General features: G+C 37.6%; 2 protein-coding genes and 2 long non-coding RNA genes across 4 annotated transcripts; 2 read left to right on the top strand and 2 right to left on the bottom strand.

Annotated features, from left to right (window-relative positions):
• Positions 1-8,236: 8,236 nt before the first annotated feature.
• On the top strand, positions 8,237-16,707 carry LOC143452308 (uncharacterized). The gene is made up of 6 exons (XM_076953222.1): positions 8,237-8,368; positions 14,343-14,473; positions 15,298-15,436; positions 15,513-15,632; positions 15,757-15,861; positions 16,320-16,707. Exons 2-6 carry the CDS (start codon positions 14,364-14,366, stop codon positions 16,545-16,547), a joined length of 702 nt encoding a protein of 233 aa, XP_076809337.1. The 5' UTR covers positions 8,237-8,368; positions 14,343-14,363; the 3' UTR covers positions 16,548-16,707.
• Positions 16,708-17,795: 1,088 nt separating this feature from the next.
• On the top strand, positions 17,796-18,830 carry LOC143453041 (uncharacterized). Its single transcript, XM_076954193.1, has 3 exons — positions 17,796-18,207; positions 18,422-18,620; positions 18,664-18,830. Exons 1-3 carry the CDS (start codon positions 18,013-18,015, stop codon positions 18,828-18,830), a joined length of 561 nt encoding a protein of 186 aa, XP_076810308.1. The 5' UTR covers positions 17,796-18,012.
• Positions 18,831-19,561: 731 nt separating this feature from the next.
• On the bottom strand, positions 19,562-20,634 carry LOC143452228 (uncharacterized). The gene is made up of 3 exons (XR_013114965.1): positions 20,527-20,634; positions 20,285-20,459; positions 19,562-20,061 (listed from the first exon to the last, which is right to left on the bottom strand). It is a non-coding gene; the product is annotated as an uncharacterized LOC143452228 (long non-coding RNA).
• Positions 20,635-22,256: 1,622 nt separating this feature from the next.
• Positions 22,257-23,361, bottom strand: LOC143452148 (uncharacterized). The gene is made up of 3 exons (XR_013114952.1): positions 23,204-23,361; positions 22,909-22,952; positions 22,257-22,405 (listed from the first exon to the last, which is right to left on the bottom strand). It is a non-coding gene; the product is annotated as an uncharacterized LOC143452148 (long non-coding RNA).
• Positions 23,362-24,658: the final 1,297 nt, after the last annotated feature.

The raw sequence follows: 24,658 nt of genomic DNA, 5'->3' as shown, positions 1-24,658 counted from the left end.
ACTCGGGATCACGTCAATTGACCGTGAACAAATTCACCGGCGACAATTGGTCGTGGTCAACTGACCGTCAACAAATTGGCCGGCGACACAAATCAACCGCTACGCATTTTATTTTTATTTTTTACGCAAATTAGCATTGTTGTTTATTCAAATTATATGATTTAAGTGATAATATGATTTAAGGTCAGTTGGTTCTAGGTAAATTTACGTCACGGTCAGTTGTCCCCCGGTCAGTTGTCCCCGGTGAGTTTGTTCGCGGTCAATTTCCCACGGTTAATTGTCGTGGAACCTCTAGACTCTAGGGTTGCCATACGTCCGGATTTCCCCGGATATGTCCGGAATTTTAGTGTTCAAAGCATAGATATCTTATATATAATAACATATATATAACATACTGTACGTATATAACGTTATATATAAGATATCTATGGTTCAAAGTGCGTCCGGGGGGAAATGCTAAAATATGCTTAAATGTCCAGAATTTCACCCCATTCGTCTACTTTCCTCCCATTAAAATGGTCCAGAGTACGGGAATTTTTTCCCATTGTAATGGTGGAAAGTATGCCTTTCTAACCCTAGACTAAGATATATATGCCTTTGGAATGGGGAGAATTTTACTTCGGCACAAGTATGGTTTGTGAACGCCATTAGTCTATTTTTCCGCCCATTAAAATGGACCTGCTTTCAGCAATGGGGTTTCCCACAAACGATATTTCTGCCGAACTAAACATCTCCCCATTCCAAATGCACATTTCTTACTCTATAGTAAGAAAGGCATACTTCCTGCCATTCGAATGGGAGAATATTACCGCATTTCCACCCATTTTAATGGGCGGAGAGCAGACGAATCGGGTGGGAATTTTTTTAAATTGTTTGTTGCGTTACGGGTAATAATTTCATTGTTACGTCATAAAGGACAATACAGCGCTCTATTTGGGATACAATTGCAGTCATACATGGATAAGTGGAGCTGGGCTAGTAGCTGAAGGCCTTATATCTTGGTCGATATTGCAAAATTTAGAACATGTCTGAAACGATAAGAGCGTATATTCGCTGAAGAAAATTATAAAGCAGTGAAAGCAGTAGAAAAATAGCTCAACAAGAAGTCTGTTGCAGACCAAATTAGAATACCAAGGAAATTGTCGTTTGTTTAATTCTATATGATTTCGAAGTGGGCCGTGGGTTTTGTTCGCACCGTCAAGGTGGGGCATTGCTAGTGTGACGTCATATTGACAGACAATGTGTTCATAACTCATTTTAAAAACCGCTAGTGGGCACCAAAGAGTGTCCGGATTTTAGGCCCCGAAAATATGGTAACCCTAATTCTATTGGTTCTCAGTCGTTTTTCAATCACGGACCTCTTTTCGAATTTCGAAAATATATGTGGACGTATTCATTTTTTCTTTCGTTTATCATTACTTAGTTACCATCTTTAAACATCGCGCTTGGTTTATACATCACGTTTGGTAGCTCATTACTGAGTTACCGTCTTTATTTGTATACATCTGCCCTGAAGATTTAAAAGGCCAATGCTTTTTGTGACAGCACCCTGCTCTTTAGTAAAACGTAAACATTGTCAACAATAAACATAACATTGTTCGTATAATGTACAAGAAAATTGACAGCTCAAAACGAAGCCTGAAGTGCATGTTATTTCACAATGGACATAAATATGCATCGATTCTAGTAGGACATTCTGTGACAGTCAAAGAAACGTATGAAAACATTAAGGATGTGCTGGAAACACTGAAGTACAGTGATCATGGCTGGGGATTATGTGTAGACATAAAAATAATGAACCTTCTGTTAGGACAGCAAGGTGGTTACACCAAATACCCTTGTTTTCTCTACTACTGGGATAGCAGAGCCATAGATGAGCATTGGATAAAAGATAAGTAGCCAGAAAAGAGAAGTTTAACACCTGGAGAGAAAAATATCATTCATAACCAGTTAGTAGATACCAAGAAGATCATCCTGCTGCTACTTTCCGTCAAACTTGGGGCAATGAAATGGTATGCTAAGGCTCTTGATCACAATGGAAATTGCTTTAAGTACATCTGCTAAGCCTTCCCAAGTCTCAGTGAAGAAAAGAAAGAAAACGGCTGAAGTTTTTAGTGGCCCACAAATAAGGCAGCTGCTCAGAGATCCAAACTTTGCACCATCAATGAACACAGTTGAAGCAAGGGCTTGGAATGCTTTTTCTTTAGTTGTTAGTAACTCCTTTGGCAACAGAAAGGCAGAGAACTATCGAGACCTCTTAAAAGAAATGTTATCTGGCATGCAAGCGATGAAATGCAATATGAGCATAAAAATGCATTTTCTGAAAAATCATTTAGATTAGGCTACTTTTCTGAAAACCTTGGGGACTTCAGTGAAGAATAAGGTGAGCACTTTCACCAAGACATAAGAGTTATATGAAAGAGCGCTACCAAGGCCGATGGGACTGCCACATGATGGCAGATTACTATGCTGGAACTTGAAGGGAGAAAATTACACCACTACCCATAAACAAACGCCATTAAAACAAAAATTTTCGAGCTCTTAAAGATTGCGGCATTTCTGTATCATTACATTGATTGTTCAACGGTTAGTTTCTAGTGATGTTTTTTAAACGATTTCGAGGCTTTGTGTTCGTGTTTTGCATGATTAAGCGTTCCAGCAGTTTTGATTAAAACAACCTCTACATTTCAAGGCAGTTACTGATTTGCGGTATTATTTATAATGAACATATCTATTATTTCAAAAACGTGATGTGATAGAAAAAAAATGCCAGATTCGGATTCAGCACCCCAAAATTAGGTAAAAAGACCCCAACACAGTCTGCCGCAAAAACTGTGTTGATCAGTGTAATAGTTGTGTGAAAAAGTACTGATAGGCTATAGCCCCTACTGGAAATTTTGTTTCTAGTGCGCCGGATAATTGCACCAATAAACAATATAACAAAATTTACGCCACGTTAACTTAATTTGCATACTTGTAATATAGAACAAAGGGCAAAACAGCAAACTTTTTTCCCACCTAAAGTCAAGACTACAAACACAGTAGACCGCCTATACCCATGAATTAAAAACGGTCTTTAAAATCAGAACATACCATAGGGATAGCCGTAGAACAGTCAATAAGTCGGCATTAGTCTTAACTAGAAAGAAAGAAAGCAATCATTGTAAGCGTACATCCTACATTGGACAACGGCATAGAGTAGCTATAACGTGAGGACGGAAAATGACAAACTAAATGCTACAAATGGATCATAGAAACTCACGTAGGTTTGTTAAATTGATAGATTTATAAATACATTGAGAACATTTCTACTACTACAACACCAGTTGAGCACCTCAGCTTGTTGTCGAAATTATGCCTGGTGGCAAACATAGTGCAAGTCTGCTATATGCGGCGACGGTTATAAGCTGTGGGTTTGTAAACCTTATACTATCTTAGAATGATACGATCTTGCTAATCTATAGTCTATAGATATAATAGGAGATTGTCCAAAGTCTATTTCGAAAAGTCTATCCGAAAAGTTCATCTCAAGGGAACATGTTCACTACATCTTTAAATAGTGTAGCCTATTTGATTCGTAGTTCGTGATATTTTGGTTTTAAATTCGTTAACCTTAGGAATTATTTTGTGAATTTGGTGGCCATGCTAACCTATCATCTTATAGCAGAATTCTATTATTGCTATCTTGCATGTTTTAAGCCCCTGGGCTACGCCGCTTTTTCCTGCTCTTTAATTGTTCGTGAGCATGTGTTTTATTGTGCTATAACTACAATGGTTAACATCTTAACTTTCACTCCGCACAGTTAGGCTTAGTGGAGAAAATTAACCAATACAATACACCAATACAAAAGTTATCGATTTTAAGTCTGTCAGTATGCAAGCTTTGGCTGTTTCTTCACACAACCATCATATAGTCTACCTAAAATTTCCAATTTATTACACTTACACTATAGCAGCCGAAGTTCCCTGCTTGCCCCAAGCCTGAGCTATTTCAGCGCTAAAATCAATAAAGTTTCACCTTTCACAACGTCACAATTTCCTGATCAATTCGCTACAGTCAGTAAGTCATCGACTATCACAATCACGAAACAGCAAATCTACACGTTTCTTTAATAGACATATTATAGAAAACCCCGTTCTATTTACATGCTGATACCAAAACGCTTGAATTAAAATGTCGGTCACGTGATAATTTTCGATGACAATCTGCTGTTGAACATTTGTTGGTAAATGCTACCTATGCCAAAAGAGTTCTACATGCATGCATTAATTCAATACAACTTATAGAGACGTTTTCTTAACATTCGAATAAAATAATAAACATGCACAGTTATTATCTATTATAAACTAAAATCGCAGAGTCGTGTTGTGTCAGTGTTTATCGATAACTTTACAACTTCCTTTTTTAACTTAACGTGTTTGGAGATAGATACTAATATTAATGTGTTATGCTAACCATGATATACAGTATATACTCGAATACTATTACGTTTAATAAATTAATTGTTAAGTCTAAAAAACATCAGATATATATTGACTAGTATTACATTTTCTTTATATATTTTCGTACCGTGTTAAAATGTTTTGTTAAGAGTTTTCACTTTCTGTTTTGAACCATTTTGACGTCAATATTTACAAATTACATGATACAGTAAACATTCTCCAGCAAACTATCAATGGTTGATACGTTAACCCCATCACGCCTGCTTTGTCAGGTAAGAAGTTCATCATGAAATAACAGCAAAAGCATATACCGCCTGCTTTGTTAGTTTTCCCTGAAAAGAGCTTATTACAGCATTTCCGAGTTTCTTAGAGTGAGATTATTAAAATTTACAGGGTTTATTTCCATAATTGATTACGCTGCGGAATTCCAGATATGCCCTACTAGTAAATATGCGCGGATCCGTTGGACACAGACGGGTTTCCTGCCTGACCAATACACAGACTTTAATTTTGATTATGATTATACTGGTGTAACCTTGGAATTTGTTGCTGATCTATTTGCCCTCTAACAGCGTCTCAAAAGCTAAAATTCACCAAACGTTTGATCAGTAAACACCAGCATACATCGACTTTCTCGGCCAGGCATCAAACCCAGGCTAAACATTCTTACCAAAGGTCCATTTGTCTACAGCTAATCAAAAGACGCAGTGTGTCATGGCTACGGAAGGTCAGACGCAAAGTGAAGTGCTTTAAAACGTGTACAAGCAAACATGATACAAAATGCAAACTACTTCAATCATCAAAAAGTTCAAAACGCGACACATATGTAGGTACATCGGCAACACGGTGTTACAACGGTGTTACAGCTCTTAAATAATACGTGGACAATAATTTAAACATGTAATTGAAAATAGTTTGATAACAAGCGGCGTAAAGACAATAAAATAAAACATAACTTAAAGTATATTTCAATCTGCTCTGAAAATCTTCAGGGTAAGTACTCTATAGTACAAATTTTCGTTACACTGTCTGACCTCAAATCATTCTCAATATTTTATAACGGCAACTAGTTTTTCTTAGATTAATTCTAATTAATCACTAATGTTTCTTAGAGACATGTGTAAGTGATTAAACAAAGCTTATACAAACTTCGACTTTAAGTGAAAACAGACTCGTTAATTTATTGAGTTTAAAAACGAATATTTCTCAATGATAGTGTGTTTGGCAGGTCGACCGCCTCAGATTTTGGAAAAACACAAAAATAAGTTTAAGTACTTATTACAAAACCATAGTCAAACAAACAAACAAACAAACAAACAAACAAACGTGTAGGATATAGCTTATTATAACTTTGTGACAAATGGCAAGCTCTTGCGTACGAGAAACGATAAAGGCAACTTTTGAAGGATACAGTAACGTATTGGTTAGGGCTCTAAACTTACAATAACGCAACTCGTGTTGTGGTGTTCGATACCCAGTGATGCGACCATTCTAATGTACTTGGGCAAAATAATAACGATGATAAAAAATCAAAAAAGTCAACAATAAAATCGGTGACAATCGAAAATTGTGCGATAATTGGCTCGTTAACCGGGTTTAAATCGTACTAATATATATTTTTTCCTTGCTGGGATTTTTAGCGTCCCCTAAACAACTCCGGGTATGTCACCAACCTGTAATAAGTAAAATAGACAATTCCGGTAAAAAAGCAGATATAAAGCTTTGGTAGAATTGATTTAACAATACTTGACTGTGACGTCAAACGCCTTATCGGAGCCTTTTTCTCACAACTTACCTATGGTTTTGCATTTTTGCTTTTGATGACGTCAAGTTAAATATAGGCTTATATTACTGATACCGTATTTCTATTACTGATAATTTAATTATCATTAATGATTACTTTATTACTGATAGCTTGTATTACTGTATTTATTCGTGCATAGCACATTTTATTTCGAGTTTTGTTCTTTTGAGCTTAGCCTTAGTAGGCTTAGTGGGTATCTTGTTACACGTCAAGTGGCTTGAACGTTGAAAATGTTGATTTATGACATGGAAACGGAAAATAAACTTTCGCACTGATGCAGCATTGCATTTTTCACTCTCACTGGTGACACTAATTGAATTACAGTGAGATCTCGTTAATCCGTACCCCAATGAACCGGAATCCCCGCTATCCGACACAAAACTGCCGGGAACGGATTTCTTCCTATGCATTTTACCCCTTTAATCCGGAAACCCCGCTGTCCGACTCCGATACAAAAGTTTTGTAACAAATGTGCTAAATCAATAGCAATAAAATCCGATCAACCGGATTATTAACAGTTAAGCGAAAATGATTCACGATCGTCCTAATACAGTATGTAGTTAGTTGACGAAACAATAGCCGATTAATTATTTATCTACGCATAATTGGTCAACGTTGTGGTCAATTAGGTTGCGTTGCATAAAACGTTGTACTGTATCAGTTCTATCAGTTTTTGATATCGCATTGCGCAAAGATTAGAAACAGGTCAAAGAAAGTTCAAGACTGCTGGTCCCGCCGGAATGCTTCGCCATGCAAGAGCGGTTGTCAAACCAATTTGCGACCGCATGTTCGTCACTTCTGGCTTAGAGCATTCGTCTTAAATACGGTGGTTCTGGGGTTCGACACTGGGTTGGATCATACAAAAAATACAATTTTATTTTAGTTGCTGTCCAGCCAGAAAGTCGGCACTTAGAATTGGAGTAAGGTGCATACTGCGTTTTGAGCACGGTGCTGCATTTGCAGGATTGATTGATTTTTTTCTTTCCGATAATCCGGAAACCCCGCTAAACCGATATTTTTTGACGAAACGAAGTGGCCCGGATTAAGGAGGTTAACGAGGATTAACGTTGACTAAATAAAAAACACGGTTGTTTTGCAAGAGTTTTGGATAGTCGGAGAAAAGATTCGTCAAACTTTCCAGAAAAGATGGTGTCAAAATTTATTCAAGACACTTGTCCCTGGCCGAGAAAGTTTAACTCGTCAAACAACACAGTGATACATAAAATATGGACAAACAAAAACCACCACGAGTTACCACGAGCCCTGGAGTACGAGACTTAATTTTATTCTTTCAATCCCAAGAGGATATAAGAGTAATCGTAGACTAGTTGTTGCTTCATTTAGCACTGTACATCAGCAAAAGGTTTTAAGTAGTTTACGCGTCACTAAGCGTGTGCAACAGAGCGATTAATTGATTACATTAAACCGCAATGTAACCAGAGAAAAATATCCACCGGAAATTGTAGCAAGATTACTTGGTGTTAAGTTATTACTGTAGTTATCATTTTGATATAAAATGATGAAAAGTTATGCCGCCAAATCGAACAAAAGAAAAAAGGCTACTTCAACTGTTCAGTTGATACGTTTTTAATTTGGTATAACATATACTATAGCTTAGCTTGTACAAAATCATTTATTATTGCCATAGATCACAGTTATTGTGGTGAGGCTTTGATGATATTAAATCACTGCTCCATTATGACTGGCCATTCATTTTGGTTAGACATTAGTAGGTTTCGTGAAATCCTTTCATTCTCTTTTCCATTATTCTTTGGGCGTTTTATAGCGGGGGGGGGGGGGGGGGGTTGCATTCTGTGTATGATAGATTCCTTCGTTTGACGCCATTTATTGTGCGTCTTCGTCTTCTATTGTTCAGACGTACACAAGTCCTGGATAAGTGATGATATTTCGTTGTTAATTCAGCCTTTTCAGTTCTTATTAACTAATAGATTACTTTGTGAGGTTAAAGTATAAATACTAGATAAAAGACAGTAACCAGTTTAATAATTACAGTATAGGTTATTTACAATTGTGGAATTAGAAAGAGGTGGGAAAGAAATAGAAGATCATTTATAACTTGTAAAAATTGCTATCAGATATTTGCATTTGTTTTATAGGAGGGTAAGTTTACGTTTTATGCTTTTAAGAGATATTATTTAAATATACTGTAGTTGTTAAACTGTTACTGTTATTATTACTAAACTATGAACAAAACTATTACTAAAAACTAACCCTTTAAATTTTCATTCAGAAACGAGCAGTCCAAATCATTGGGTTACTGTATTTAATTTGTTCGCTATTTTATGTTGTCGTCGACCAGGCTGTCGGGAGAAAAGGTATCGCGCGCGGCCTCGTTCGACTAGTTAAGCCGGCCAGTGTACGTAGATTTCTACGATGTGTTCCACAAATCGAAACATTACTGACGTCGTACAGGCGACAGACAGAGAAGACAAGCTTTTAAAAATACATTTGCTAAACACAAATACCCTAACTGCGAGACTATTAGAAGAGCGGGTGTTAGTGTGATGCCCTGGTATTGGGATGACGTTTAATACTCGTATTCGGCGGATATTTCATTCTCCACACCAAGTCTATTGGTTGCCAATATTTCAGTCTATTTATTCCCTCTCCTCTCCTGTGAATTGTGGATTACTCTAGTTTTAACCAAACTTTAAGCGTATACACCAGAGGTCGGGAACCTATGGCTCGCGAGCCAGATATGGCTCTTTTGATGGCGGCATCTGGCTCGCAGATAAATCTAAGCTGGCATTTCTTAGCACAATTGTTACGAATAAAACTTTTCTGTTATTTGTAGTTTTGTAATTTCTGTACCATGCAGCACCAGAAATCGCATTAACAGTAATTAGCATGTTATTAAAGAGTAAATTCAGACATTTACCGTTGTCTAAAATAGTTGGTTTTGCTTAAAAATGCACACGTTAGTTGCATTAAGTGTTGAAAAATATTACATGGCTCTAACGGAAAAAAAATTAACAATAAGTGGCTTTCATGGCTCCTTCGCCAAAAAGGTTCCCGACCCCTGGTATACACTATACAGCAGGGGTGGCCAGACCTGCTTCATGCTCGAGCCGCATATTACCAATTAGAGCTTTAAAAGAGCCGCAACACAAGCACAATAAAAAACACGAATTTATTCACTTACAACGAAGTGTAGCTATTGATAAACATTAGTGCTGCATGGTGAATCTATGAGTCTCCACCTGGGCTTCACACACTCTTTTTGCAATTATTAGTGTAACCGTAACCGAGACTTAAAACTAGGTCAGCCCTGAGGTACAGCTTCAAACTGACAGTTTACTTAACTACAGTGTACAAGTTAGCACACTTCTGTACAATAATGTCCCTTTTGGAGTGTAATTTGATTATTACTAACAATGAGTCCATCGTTACTACGTGTGATAGAACGCATTGTTTCATAATCTGATTAAACAACTCGTCTAGACCGGGAAAATGCATGTCTAATTCAACAATGCAAATTCATTAAAGAGCCGCAATTAAAGGCTCAAAGAGCCGCAGTTTGGCCACCCCTGCTATACAGTATGTACAGTGGGACCTCGTTAATCCGTACCCCGATGAACCGGAATCCCCGCTATCCGACACAAAACTGCCGGGAACGGATTTCTTCCTATGCATTTTACCCCTTTAACCCTATCCTAACCAGGCTCGCGAGTTTACTAAAAAACTAGGTGTGGCCGACCCCGCACACACATTTTCAATCGTTAATTACTAGAAAACTATACGTCATAAACTGATCGGATTTTGACAGGTTAGTAGAAAAATCATCTGGCTTCCTGTATACATCATAATTGTAAAACTAAAGAAAGTGAATTTAGTGTAAATTAAGTATTTCTAAAAGTGACACATTTCTAGAAATTCTTCTTGTTACGCCGCGTCCCCGCTGTGCGGAAGACCAGCTGACCGCGAGAAGAGAACGAAAGAGAATAGTTAGTCGAGTTATTGGTGCGTAAATAAGTAATACGGTACAATGCGGAGAGCAGAGCAAAGCAGAGGAAAATTATGAAAATATCGCAATATCTTAAAAATTACAAAATCTAACTTTATCAAACAAACATGGACAGATAGCTGAACATTTTTTAGGAAAAGTCACCAAATTTCAAGTTTCTACAGCAAACAATGCAACTGTACGCCACGTTTTGCTATGACAGTGTGCGGGAGAAGCCAAGCCTAGTTAGAATAGGGTTAATCCGGAAACCCCGCTGTCCGACTCCGACACAAAAGTTTTGGAACAAATGTGCTAAATCAATAGCAATAAAATCCGATAAACCGGATTATTATTAACAGTTAAGCGAAAATGATTCACGATTGTCCTAATACACTATGTTAGTTTGTTGACGAAACAATTATTTATCTACGCATAATTGCGTTGCATAATGACGTTGTAGCAGCGGTGACGGTCCTATTCGTTGTGGCAAGCCACTTTGTCAGTTACAGCTGAGTAAGCCGCACAGCTTTTTAGTCATACTATGAAATACTGTACAGTATTTTAGAAACGAAAAAATAAATTGTTCATCAACACTAACAAACAACGCTTCCGCGGTCGCAAAAAAATACGTACATTACGAAGGTTGAGTGCGGCAATCTATTGAAGACATACTGCTGCGACTCAATCGTGCTATCAGCTTTTGATATCGCATTGCGCAAAAATTGGAAACAGGCCTAAGAAAGTTCTAGACTGCTGGTCTCGCCGGAATGCTTCGCCATGCAAGAGCGGTTGTCAAACCGATTTGCGGCCGCATGATCGTCACTTCTGGCTTAGAGCATTCGTGTTTAATACGGTGGTTCTGGGGTTCGACACTGGGTCGGATCATACAAGAAATATAATTTTATTTTAGTTGCTGTCCAGCCTGAAACTCGGTACTTAGAATTGGAGTAAGGTGCATACTGCGTTTTGAACACGGTGCTGCATTTGCAAGATTGATTGATTTTTTACTTTCCAATAATCCGGAAACCCCGCTAAACCGACATTTTTTGACGAAACGAAGTGGTCCGGATTAACGAGGTCTCACTTGTAGTTGCGCTGTAAACCCGTGCACAAGTTATAATTCAAGAAAGCGAGTGCTCGCTCGCTCATACAAAATGCGTATCTTCACACGTGTGCATTCATGCACAAACCTGATAGTTTACGCATTAACTATAACGACAGGAAACAACCCATTGTTACGCAAAATACATTGCGCAATAGAGAAAGTTACTGTTTTCAGTAAGTAGCCTTCTAGGTTCGGTTTCAGTCGCATGCAATGTTAGTTAGCAGAGGTGGACAGTCCGTCCTTTGAAAGAACCGTCGGTAACGGTACATGTACTTGGCAAAAAATATAATGATGGATCCGGTATTCGGTGCTATTTTAAAAAAATTATTCGGTACCGGTACTTTTTGTGTAATATATGCTGCTGCAAATGCCATGTTTGCCGCTATTATGCCCCGGTAAAGGTTACTCTAGTCTAGAGTCTAGGTCATATGTGACATTCATTGCTTGCAGTTTTACATGACATCTCTTTCGTTTAACCTTTGTCCTACTGCATGGGTACAATTGTAACCTTTCCAATTTTAAATTAAGGCAGTCTTTTTTCTATAAACCTGAGGGACCTGAAATTTCCTGACATCTCTACATCTTTGTGTTAGATTATGCAGAGTAAATTTCGACAAAAAATCTTTACATGTTACCGAGATAAAGGATCGAGTTGTTTTTACACCCTTAAGAGGCGGCATGGGTACAATTGTACCCTTACACTTTTTGTATTGAAATGACGCCAGAATACATAACACAAAGACAATTTTTCCAATTTTGAGTGAAACAGATTACAGAAAGGATTTATTTGATACGAAATATGAACGAAAACTTAATCGAGGTGGTTTTAGTCCGTTTCACAAGTAATACACTTTGTTTTTGTCACTGAGTGTTCGTCGCAAACAGGCTGAACGCAAGCCACGCAGCTTTTCCTGGTCTTACGTCGTTTTCGTTTCTGGTGTTTGCAGACATAGCAGCTGCCAACAATCGGTGTAGCTCCACGACTTCCATGGGATTCTTTGGGGTTAGTTGCAGTCCCTTCTGGCGGTGTCGCAGTGTGTCGTCCTAGAACCATTTCCACTGCAGCTCGAAGGAAACGGTTTCTTATCACCATGCGGTTGGTAGAGCGAACTTCCACTGAAGGCATACATAGCTGTTTCGCAAGATCTTTCAGAAAGTTTCTTCGTTGGGCCTTTTTTCTGAACTCTGGGTTGTGTTCCCTGTAGATGATAAACGACGCTAAACCAGTGACGTCGATCATGTTATAAGTTTATGTTATAAAACGCCAAAGACCAACGCAATGTCCGTCTTTTTAAAGTGTATTCACCCAGCATTTTGTCCATCGTGTCCAGTGTCCACCCCACCTTTGGTTTTGTTGTAATACTTGATTATCTCTGGTTTGCTTAATTGCGTCGCTTCGACTTCTCCAGTCATGTGCATGGACGATAGAAGCACAACTGATTTTTCTTTCTTTGGCACATATGAACAGACTCTTGCATCTTGATGGTAGACGAAATTGGTCGAGTAAACAGCCCTTTTCTTGGCAGGCTGCATGTTGCTAGGCACAAACCTTTTGTTTTTTCTGACTGTTCCAACTAAAGTCATGTCCCATGTGTTCATTACATAGCTAGCTGTGCCTGTAAAGAAAGTATCGGTGGTGACATTTCTTCCAGAGCCTTTATACAAACAAGCCAGGTCCAGAACTGTTCGCTCACCAACATTTACCTGTCTGGGACCATCTATTGGTTTTCCAGTATAACGCTGACCATGTAGCGGGTAGAAGTTAGATGCATGACAAGCCTAGGAATCCTTGATGCCATATTTAGCCGGTTTAGATGGTATATACCAGACGTGGGCAAACTGCGGCTCGCGAGCCACATGCGGCTCTTCGGTATGTTTTTTATGGCTCTTCTAGTCGAATCGTAAAATTTCAATAAAATTGTAAAGGCTACCAAGAGTACTGTTTATGAACGTTTCTCACTTTTTATTTTCCTTAATTAGGCCAGCATTGATGACAAGTTATTAATTATCCAAATTTAATGATATTTTTCGATTGAGGAATGCAGATATGGAACAATTAAACGACATAAATTATTATTTATGACGTCATAAGTTCTTATGACTTGGCTCGTCAGTAAAAATTTAACAACCAATGCGGCTCTCGGGTTGAAATAGTTTGCCCACCCCTGGTATATGCTGTGTAAATTTAGTATTTCCTCGATATGGAAACAATTGTTCATCTATGGTGATTCATGTGGTTTGTAGGACTCTCTCCAAATTTTTATTCAGCATCAGCCAAATATCTCGTATTGGTGCAGCTTTATCTTTTTGCACACGCTCTGCACGAGTATTTTCATCGTCGAATCTAATAAATCTTAGCATCATAGTGAAGCGGTCTCGAGATATAGCTGCACGTACAAGAGGCAAAGCATCTACATTCCACATATCTTCCAGATTCTCTTTGTTATTTCACGTATGATACTTCCGTAGAGCAAAGAAGCTAAACGTTCAGACCAATAAATACGCCACAACGTATAAAAAGTATAACCAATTTGGGAATTTCAATATAAAATATATGTGGGTACAATTGTACCCACACCGCCTTTTAGCGGTGTAAAATTATGCAGTAGGACAAAGGTTAAAAAAGATCAGCAGATGCTAAAATTAGTATTAAGGATTAATTAACATGTATTTTTCAAAACATACTTGTTAAAATTTTTAAATTAGGCTATCACTTGAAAAGTTCCGAATGCCGGGACAGGCTGAAATTTCTTGAAAAAAGTATAATTCGGTCCTACCCACTTATGTTAGTTGGCTTGTCACACTGTTTGTTGCAAGAGCTAGACAGAGAACTTAACGACACCGGGTGCGTTTTCACCGGTTTCTCATATTTTACGGTCTGTGCAGCTGAAAACACTGTGAGCATGTGCACATGAAATTTTTGCCAATGCAAAATTAGCCGTCCACAACTTCTTCAATTATTAAGTGTTTGTTTTTTGCTCTACTGCAGTGGCTTTCATTGTAATAGGTGCATTGCTGTCGTACAGGCTCGTCGGTAAATTGCTGATATGGAATTCAATAAGACACATGTCAAACTGGAAAGGAATGAAGTGGATTATTATCCGTTGTTATCTGAGCCCTCGCAGTCGCAAAGCACTGATGTAAAGCCGAAGTTAACGTATGTACTGCCTTGTTATATAACTAACTCTGTGTACATCTTTTGCTATTCAGGTCGACGTGTTTTGACGTCGATCTGAAGGTAAAATAAAAAAATGTTGTCCTAAGAAAATGTAGGCGCATTGGTTTCAGGTCAATTCAACCCACGATGACGCAATCAGCATATGTGGTTTGAATAAAGCAGTAAGGGATGTCAGGCTGGTCATACCCTGGTCTGTGATCGCACCAGAACGGTCGTATACCTGCTTACAGTGATCAAGAAAAAAAGCGCAGCACCACGGCATTATGCTGCCTGTTTTGTCGGCGGTTGCAAATAATTGAATGGATCGTGTGAAGTTTAATTTGTACCTTACAAATACAACATAAGAAAATAAATAAACAACACAATGGGTTTAAGACAAACGTTTAGGTCACGGTGAGTATTTAGTTACAATCAAATGGAAATACATTGAAAACATGCCACGGCATTGAGTTTGAGGACAACAGCAGCGACCGTATTCAGTTACTAACATAGACCAACAGAACGGCCAGCACAATGCCGTGGCACCGCCCATATTTGGTCTCTAGCAGGATACGACCAGCCTGACATCTGTTCGGATGAATAGTACTTGGGTTATAAATTGTTTTAGGTTAAATCGTCCGTGGTTTGATTTGGCCAACCACCAGACACGTTACTTATATATTGTTGTAATACTTTTCCTTATATACAGTAGGCATAATTTGTGGAAAAAGGTACATCTTTTCTTCAGAATGCTCAACAAAAGCTATTAACAGTTGGAGAAATGGCGGAATTTACCTCCCCATAAAATTCTCTATTTTGTCCAGACAAAAATCAAAATGCTCCCTATGCGGAAAAATGGTCAAGCAATTGCGACAACATCTCCGAGGGCCACGCCACCGAACGGATTCTGAACGAGTGAAGAAAATACTCAAAAGCCTGGATCGCAGACGCAAAGAGTGGAAGGTAAGTGTTGGAATCGACCAGCTCTTTCAAATTAACTTCTGGTTAAAAGCGATTAATCTCCTCGAATTTATTTCAGGATAAGACCAAGTCCGGAGCTTATTCTCCTGTAACTGAGAAAGTTTGTGATGAGCAGCATGCTGATTTGAAAGCTGGTGCAAGTGTTGGGAGATGTACCGATATACTTCCATACACAGATGTGAGCACTCATATTAGACTGATTCTTTATTATGACATAAGTACATATGTTTTTGTCCGCAACATGTCAGTATACTTATTAAACGCTTATTGAGCTGAAAAATCACATTTTACACTCGTTTCAGGTTGGTCTGGTCAAGAAAAATAACGTAGCTGGCGGATCAAAAGTTTCCAATCCTGATATTAGACCATCAGTTAGGACTCACTATAGTTTTTATGGAAAACCAGTGGTTAGTAATTCATTCATAGAACTAAAACAAACTGGAGGATGATTCGTGGACACAAACGCGGTTGCACACCTTTGGTTAGGTTCCTATATTGTTCACTTAAGCGGTCTAGCTGTTTCGCTTAGCCTATAACGCTATACCTACAAACAGCTTCCACGTCACAGTGTTAATAACATCCCGCGTGATAGCGTACGCAGGATCGTGTAGGGGTCAGACTATTTCAGAATATCGCAAATATACAACGCTTATGTACTATACAACGCTATTTGGGGAAGTTTCTTCAAGTTTATTCAATATTGTTTAAGCTAACTAAACACAAAACTTAAATATAAAACTGTACCCCAAATTTTTGAGATATTCCCACGTGTGAGTTCTAGAGAGTGAGATTGTTTCTGTGAACAAATGTAACTTTCGCTTTTTAATTGTAAGAGATCAACACCGGTTTCTTTTGTTTTGAGCAGAAATCACGAAGACAGTTTAGCAAAAGACAAGAAGATGACGTCAAATCATATTTTGCGGCAGAAATTGCCGATTCCAAATTAATCAGCATCTCCTACGCTCGCTATTGTTTGAAGAATGAATTTTTGCCTTGTTGCAGGGATAAGAGCCCCAAGCAGGTGCAGGATAAAGTGCACCACCTTGTGAGAAAAAAGAACGCCCAAAACCGGTTACCTAATATTTTTGTTTGACGTTCCTTTGCTATTGACCGCATTCGTGGGAACGTTTTTTTAAAGAATCTGTAAAAAGTTGTTTTCTTTGAGAATCGTGAAATTTCCAACGCACGCACCTTTTCTATGTGAAGCCGTTTTTATCCATCGAATTCTTTTCGTTGCTTTTCAGAGCATTTTCTGTATTCTTTACTTTCTTTATTGCAAAGAATTGAAGAGGCAATGGCTGCCTATTTCAATCCATACCTTATGATTATTTACGCAGCTCTCAGATGGAAAATGAAAGAGCGCTTTGAAGTGGACCGCGAAGACTTTCATATTTATCACAAATGCAAGCCATAAGCGTCATAATGTCGTAAACAGAAACGACATAAAAATTAACAGAACGAGTAAACGCTACAGTCCTATTCTCTAATATCTTCAGATTTAGTATTGGTTGAGTCTATAAAGGTGTCTCAGTGAGACTGATAAGCAGGGTTGCCATCAGTCTCAACTCAAAAATAAGGACGACTAGAAAATGAACGAAGAATACCACCTTAAACAGTGTACAACAAGAGAAAGAAACCAATGTTCCTAAAATAAAAAAACAAGACACTATCTGCATGTTCATAATTTTGGTATCTCTTTGGTACAAAATGGTATCGTAAAGGTGACAAAATGCCCAAAATAAGGACAAAAGTGCCCACCTCCGCCCTAAAAATAAGGACATTTCTTAGAAAAAAGGACAAACATATTTCTAAGACACGGACCTTTAAAATAAGGACAAATCTTAGAAATAAGGACGGTATGGCAACCCTGCTGATAAGTGATAAAACTAAAATAGAGGCAACACCATATCGAGCACATCTTGAAGTTGCGTGTATAATGTACAAATCGAGTATAAAGAACATTTACGAGGACTATATATTATATTATTGTTGATCGTAAGTTGTAAAACTAATACCGATTTGTACACGGGTTTATGTTTTACTTCATATTTTGTAATGATATTAGAACTTTAAGCAAATTACTTTTTATAGCACAAATTCCTAGAAGGCCCGAAATCAAAAGGAAAATAGTCAAAATAAATGGATAATTGCTGCGACTTTGGTTGGCATTGCTTGAAAACCTGCTTGAAATGTCTTTCATTGCAAAATAACTTAACAACATCGAATAGTATTGTCGTTGCACGTAATATGTGTCTAAGGGTGTACCGCCACTTAATCACGCGACACTTCATCACCGACTCATATAATCACTTGGACAGCGCCTTTTGTCTATAGCCTGCCGCTGTCTTACCGTTGGAAATCGTGATTATTTTAATTTAACGGACATTACTATGACTAATAAAAACGGAACGATTCAGTGACGTGGCAAACTCTACCAGAAAAGTCGGTGCCAGGCTCGTATAACAACCGAAGGGGACCAAATCATAACTGACGCTGATGCTGAACATAACCACGGCGGCAACAAAGAGTCGGCTTTGGCAAGACAGGCTATCAGTCAAATGAAGGTGAATATGGGTGAACTGTCAGCAAGTACAAGCAACGTCATCGGGTCTGTAAGCAGAGACTTGGAACCAGGTGTACTCATGGCGCTGCCAAAAAAGCAATCTTTGAAGCGGACCTTGCAGAGAAAACGTCGCGAACTGCAGACTGCACACTGTACGGCCGCTCTACAGTCTCCGATGGATACTAATACTGTAAGTATTGTTTATGTAGAGGTTGCTCAAATGAAATAACCTTGAAATGATATTTTAGTCGTTGAGTATTGCAGACCTGCGTACGGCAACTTTAGGCGATACTGGCTATAGCATGAATCAGCCTAACACTTAAATCGTGGGTAATTCCCCATAACGCAGTTTTCGTTGCTTGATAACTACTGTACTAACTACATTTTTGTATTTACATCTGCAGGTAAATTCGTTACAAGCCGACCCACTTAGAACAGTGGCCCAAGCCGAGCACAAGTGGTGGGATTTGCGAACAGCTGCTAGAAAGTGGAACAACGAATCAAATGAATTGTTTGGTGCAAGCAATGAAGTAACGAATCGAAAAGACACATATAGCAGAATTTTGCAAATGATTGGAGAACAGCACAGGTCGCCAATTACAGGTAAATTTTTCTTACATTACCTTGCACTTAACACTTCATTCAGGTGAACTCTGCTTTTGCCTTGACATGTTAAACGTATTCTACAATGTCGCTTTGCGATTAAAGAGCTCGCCAAGGCTCATAAGCGTGATCATTAGTGCGTTACGAAAACGAGAACTGCTTGGTTATGGCAAGCCAGAGTTGCGGACTTTAACAGGACGCCGAAAATAAACGGAAACCTGTAAGAAGGCTAAAACAAATTGGGAAGTCATTTATTTGTTGAAACGTTACTTTGGTCAATATGAGAAATTTCAGCAGCCGTCAAACACCAAAAAATGGCATAAAATTTTTGTTTTTTTTTATTATACAGCGAATTTAATAAAAAACCGATTACTCGAAAAATCCTCCATGGGGCTCTCTGAAATTTTTGCATGACACTTTGTTATGCTTTGGACTATCATTCCATTAAATGCCGACAAAACAATATTTTTCAAACTTTTTTAACAGACGCGCAAAATTGACACTTAGGAGTTTTGGCCTAAAAACCCAATTTTAGCTGCATTCATGGCCACCAACCCATGCCTACCATGCTTCCTTCTGATTGGTTTAAACAGCTTTTCTAAAGCCCTATGGAAGAGGTCCAAAAAATCATAGAGGTCTTAGTTTTAAATGTTTTACGACCTCTTGAATTGTTTTTGCAAAAAGCTTTTCACAAATATTTACAATGTCTGGCATCTGTTTGCGCAGCAACGTTATGCGATTCAAGCGACTCAACTTGTAACCGAAACACGCGCTTCAAATGCACGCAAAATACATGTTGGAATGTCAAAGAAGGTGATGTAACGGATATGTCCGTAGTACAATGCCAGGTTCTTGTCGAAGTAACGGCTGCCGCAGCAGCATGACATTTTTCAGTCACTTCCGCAACAAGTGACGTGGTCAATCCCAACAAGTAACGAGAACGACGGGTAGAATATTAACTGTGAGCCGGGATGTTTACTAAAATACTCGTTCAGGAACCACAGCTAAAATCGTCTGTACCCCAGCCAGTCACATCCAGAATCATCCAATCAAAATCAGCCACCCTTCCTATTTCAGCGTCCGACACGTAGATCTACTCAACAGAGGGGAAAACGAAATCAGAGTGACCGCCTTAGGCCTAACAATATAAATTTTCCGTGCGAACAAAAGCATAGAAACACAAGGAAAATGCAACTCATCACGGTGAAAAACAGATGCACATAAATAGGCAAGAAATAAAATAATACGAAAGAAGCAAACGGTATATGAGTCCAACTTCATTTTCAAAACAACGTAAAATGTAGTAAACTGACACCGTGAAACTCTCAATTACGATATAAATAAATACTGAAACAGTGAAAACAAATTGAAATAAGAAAAATATATCGTTACAGTAACACATGACGTCACTTTGTATTGCCTCACATTTGTGTGGTGTAATCTGAAAAAATTTTGAGAATTACAAAAAAAGCGCTTTAATCAGTTTCATTTGGGTAATTTTTTCTAATTCAACAAAGACTGTTTGAAGCGAGCGCAAGTCATATACAGAGTACATTGTATGCTCAGAATATATTTTAACCAAGAACTTCTACAACATGCTAGGTCGATTGAAGCGACAAAATCTGTATTCTCTCTGTGGTTTACATGTTGCTAAATATAAAGACCTTTACTTCAGGAACCGGTACTTCCGAGGCTCCTCACAGGACTCGAAGTCGAAGGTTAGCTTCGCGAGAAGAAAACTTGCGGATCACTTCCTGTGGCCACATATCAACGGATGAGCACCAGAAGAGTTTTCCGCTTCATCAAGTCACCATAGTTTCTGAAGAGCATTTTTCAACTCTGAAAAGTAAAAGCTCTACTTTGAAAATCCTAGAAAAAGAAGATCCCGCTTCATCGTCTTGCTCACCAGCTGATGACGACATCAAATTCCACAGGAAACGAAAACGAGAAAACCCCGACGATGAGATTTTACAGACTCAAAAAGAAATGTTAAAGGAGTTGAGGAAGATTTCATCTCTGCAAGAGCAACAATTAATTGAGATGAGAAAGCGTAACGAGTTGGAAAAAAAAAATAAAATTTTTGGCTTCAGATGGACTTTAGAAGGCAGTTGAACTCTGTCACTGAATGACAGTGACAATTAAGTGTTACTTGGCGATAGCTTGTCCGTGGGGTGGTTGGAAATGCTTTCATGTTTTGTAAAATGTTTTCTTTTCCTTATATTCTATTTCTTTCTGTGTTTTTTAACAATTTTCGAGGTTGTTTGAGTAGATTTTGAAAATTATTAAGAAATTTGCGCACCGTTAAATAAAGTAGCCTATTGTATTTTATCGTCAAAAACTGCTGTTTCCTGATTTTGACAATATTGTGATCGTGATTTTACGTTCTCATGTCGCCCTTGTGTGCCTTTGTTCTTTGCTGTCACACCCTCGAGAGAATACTAAGAAGTTTTCTGATTTGACAGAAGTTTTAGATTCGAGTTTAACCACACCAAAACTTTTTGTCAAAAACGTGACATAAAGCATTTCTTCGTTGCGGTATAATTTATGAAAATTTCGAAACAAAAGCATGTTTAAGCTCATGTTTAAGCTCATGTATCATGTTTAAGCAAAGCAAGCATACTCCTGAGAAGAAGCAATGCTTGGTGCTTGCTCCTGATCCAAAAAAAAAGCAAAGTAACATGTTTCAAAATGAACATCTTCCATTTCTCCTTCTTGTTTCATCAACAGATGACGGGATAGCACGGGAATAGAATAAAACAAATAGATTATAGAAAAAGTACTAACTAAGCAGTAATATATTATACTAAGATAAAAACTATCAAGGGAATGGACTAAAACCATTTTTTGACCGGAATCAAATTCAAGAAATTTTTTGAAAAAAAAATATCGCTTTAGTAGGACGAACTCTGCCAGGTCAATTGTCACTTGACGGCGACGAATTGTCACCCAAAGATCGCCTGCATTGAGTTAAAGCTACACACGCTTTTTCTCAGCAATCTTTTTGACGAAGTAAAAACGATCTCACACAACGAACAGGTCAAGCCTCGTTATACTGTATGTAAATGTGGCAATTATACATTTATTTTCTTAACTACGTCATGTTCTTGTCTTAATCGTCACAGACTCCACGATTTGCATAATTAAGAATCATCTCACTCTTACTGGGAAGATATACATTGTGTTGGAGGTTAATCATTTTAAATTATAATTTGCGCAACGTTAATATTTTATGGAAGTTTCTTTATTAGAATTATGGAATAGCCTAAGCAACGAATGAAGGTATTTCGGTTGTTTTGTTCTATAAAGGAAAAGACAAAATTTAAGTTATGAGCAATTAAAAGCTAAAAAGATGAAAACAATCTACCTTTGTAATCAAGCTGTTATTGCTTGCATGCAAATGCAGCAATCTGTGTGTATACGTCACACATGAAATCTTCGCTCATAATTTGAATTAAGAGGGACAGCGTTAATAATATTAACATAAAATCTAAAAAAAAACAAAAACGTTTTTTCGTATAATTGTTGTGCCATTGCGGATTAAATCAGGAAAATATATAATTTCTTATCTTGTGTGAACTCGAAGTTCAACAATCAGCGTAAAAGCAAAGAAACGTCGCATATCAAGAGACAATAAGATATTATTTTACGATATTTATTGCAATATCTCTTTTATGACAGCACAATACGAAATAACATAGGCCTAAGTCGGTTATTCAGTATGTAGTTGTGGCAGTGTCAGTCATCATCAAAACAGCAAGCTGCACTGTCGTCCAAGTTATCGTTCCCTGTTATGTTCAGCAATTTTAGTTATGTTTGTAGAGTTAGCAAGTAATATCAAATATCAAATATCAAAAATATCAAATAATTAATTAATAAATAACAAATAAATATCTAATATCAAAAACCAAATAATCCACTTCAATTAAAAGTCGATCATTCAACAAGCTGATGAAACAATAGATATCAGTAAAAAATTTGATATTGTTGCAAAATTTTATAGCGTTTTATTCTCGTACATTAATATATGTGATTGACAAAGTGATTTGTTTCGTTGAATAACTAACTCAAAATAATTCACTGTTTTAAAATTAACCCCGTGTAATATAGGTTGCCTTCTGCATAATATTTTTGCATTGACTTTGTTTGAGTATGTTAAAGAATTCACTATAGTTCACAACATTAAACTAATCATAGGTCAGAATAATTAATTTAAGCACTAGATAAATTATTTTGATATTGTTGTCAGAATATTTGCTATATAAATTATAACACTATAGAGGTCACTCGCCATTTCTTCCGCCTTCAAATCCGTGATTATGAGTTCCACTTTTCCTGCAAAATAAAGCAGTTAACAGCTTGGACAAATGACTTGTTAAGCTTGTTATAAAGTTATTGTGGCAATTTATTTGAACGGATTAAAGAATTCTAATGACTTACTCAGTTATAAATCTCCGCAACGATAAACATATTAAAACAATGTTGTAGCAATTTATTCGAATCAACATGCAAAGTTATCGAGGTACCAAAAACTTACCCAGATTTTTTATTGTAGCACTTTCATTTTTTATTTACTAAAAACCTACCCAGATGGTGCTCCTTGCACCGGCAATACGTCGGCGGCCAACACCAGCAAGGCAAAAACCATGAAAATAATGAAGGATTTGTTCATCTTGATCATAAGTTGTTTTCTCCCCAAATCAACACAAACATGCGAGTTGAATTCAGAAACAGATTTGCTTTTATAAAAATTTTTCTGTCAATATCTACCAATGGTAAAGTTCCACGTAAAACAACGCCTTCATATTAAACCAATGACATAACACCAAATATGCATTGTACTGCGCATCACGTGTTTTCGGTGAAAATGTTCTCGACGTGTGTGATGGAACACAAAGTGTCAAACCATGTTGATGACAGCAGTTTGAAACCGGCTAGTTTACATTAATCTCCGTCGAGTTGAAAAGCTTCCTGCACCGCGTTTAACCCAGGTTTGACAGAGATTGTCCAATTCATCATAACCTGTTGCTGGTTTGAAAACAACGAACTTCGTGACTAAACGCTGGACTATTCTCACTATACTAGGAATTGCACCAAAAAACCTAACTTTCAACAAGTTGTAATATTTATCTACGTTTGGGAGAAACAATTCGATAAAGTTCAGTTATTAGCAAACAATTGATGGTTCCATGAACATCTTCATCCGAACGTGAAATCGCTCCGTGTTTCCGATTAAAGCCGGGACAAGAAATGACGTCATCGCTTTATATATAACTTGTCTTTATATGTGGTTAAAATTTAAGGTGAGTCACACACTTGCTTTCTCTCAAGCCTCGAAATACAACTTAAGGCTTTATATATCTTGGGTAAACAGCATTAATGAAAATGGAGCGGCCAGCCTTTTTTCTCGACCCCGATTTGCCTAACCACCTTAATTTAACCTGAGTAGTTGTGGGGGAAAGTTTTTTGTATTTTTCAAGAAAGATTCGAACCTGAAATTTACGATTACCAGGTGAGAGAACACACGGCCGTGGAATTTTTTGTACATTACATTTGGTCAATTTTGATTTATTTTTGAAGAAACATAAGTGTTTTACTTGGAAGTCAAAATTTTGAGTTAAATCCGTCAAGGGAAATCGTGTTGGAAAAGGTTTGCCGGACATTAGTGTTAAATCATAAAAAGCATACACTGCGTTTTGTGTGATGACTGATTAGAATATTCCAGTGTAGGGAGATTTATCAGGTTTAGTTATTTTCAAACAAAAAGGAAGGTGTGATGAATGGGAAATAAAATTTCTGTTAAAAAGAATTCAAAACTAACATTAACACCGCGCAAAAGTCAAGTAATTGATTTACCGCCGCAAAGATTAATGTGAATATGTTGGTTCCACACTGCTATCATCAATATAAACTTTGACGGTTGTAATCCATCAGACACGTCGCTAAATGCTTCGTTGGGAACAGCGATGCTAAGTGCGATGCATATTTGGTGCAATGGATGAATCGAAATCGTTTACGGTGGCAGGTGCTTCATTTGTTTA

The sequence above is a fragment of the Clavelina lepadiformis genome, chromosome 4 (assembly GCF_947623445.1).
Source record: "Clavelina lepadiformis chromosome 4, kaClaLepa1.1, whole genome shotgun sequence".
NCBI lineage: Eukaryota > Metazoa > Chordata > Ascidiacea > Aplousobranchia > Clavelinidae > Clavelina > Clavelina lepadiformis.
The sequence above is the reverse complement of the archived record's forward strand: the minus strand, read 5'-3'. Positions and strand labels throughout refer to the sequence as shown.

Excerpts from the sequence above, each read along its gene's own strand:
- LOC143452308 (XM_076953222.1), top strand. The coding sequence starts at position 14,364 with ATGGAATTCAATAAGACACATGTCAAACTGGAAAGGAATGAAGTGGAT. Across the intron at positions 15,437-15,512 it reads GCAGACGCAAAGAGTGGAAG|GATAAGACCAAGTCCGGAGC; the intron begins GTAAGTGTTGGA and ends AATTTATTTCAG. Across the intron at positions 15,633-15,756 it reads ATATACTTCCATACACAGAT|GTTGGTCTGGTCAAGAAAAA; the intron begins GTGAGCACTCAT and ends CACTCGTTTCAG.
- LOC143453041 (XM_076954193.1), top strand. The coding sequence starts at position 18,013 with ATGAAGGTGAATATGGGTGAACTGTCAGCAAGTACAAGCAACGTCATC. Across the intron at positions 18,208-18,421 it reads CTCCGATGGATACTAATACT|GTAAATTCGTTACAAGCCGA; the intron begins GTAAGTATTGTT and ends TTACATCTGCAG. Across the intron at positions 18,621-18,663 it reads GCACAGGTCGCCAATTACAG|GTGAACTCTGCTTTTGCCTT; the intron begins GTAAATTTTTCT and ends CACTTCATTCAG.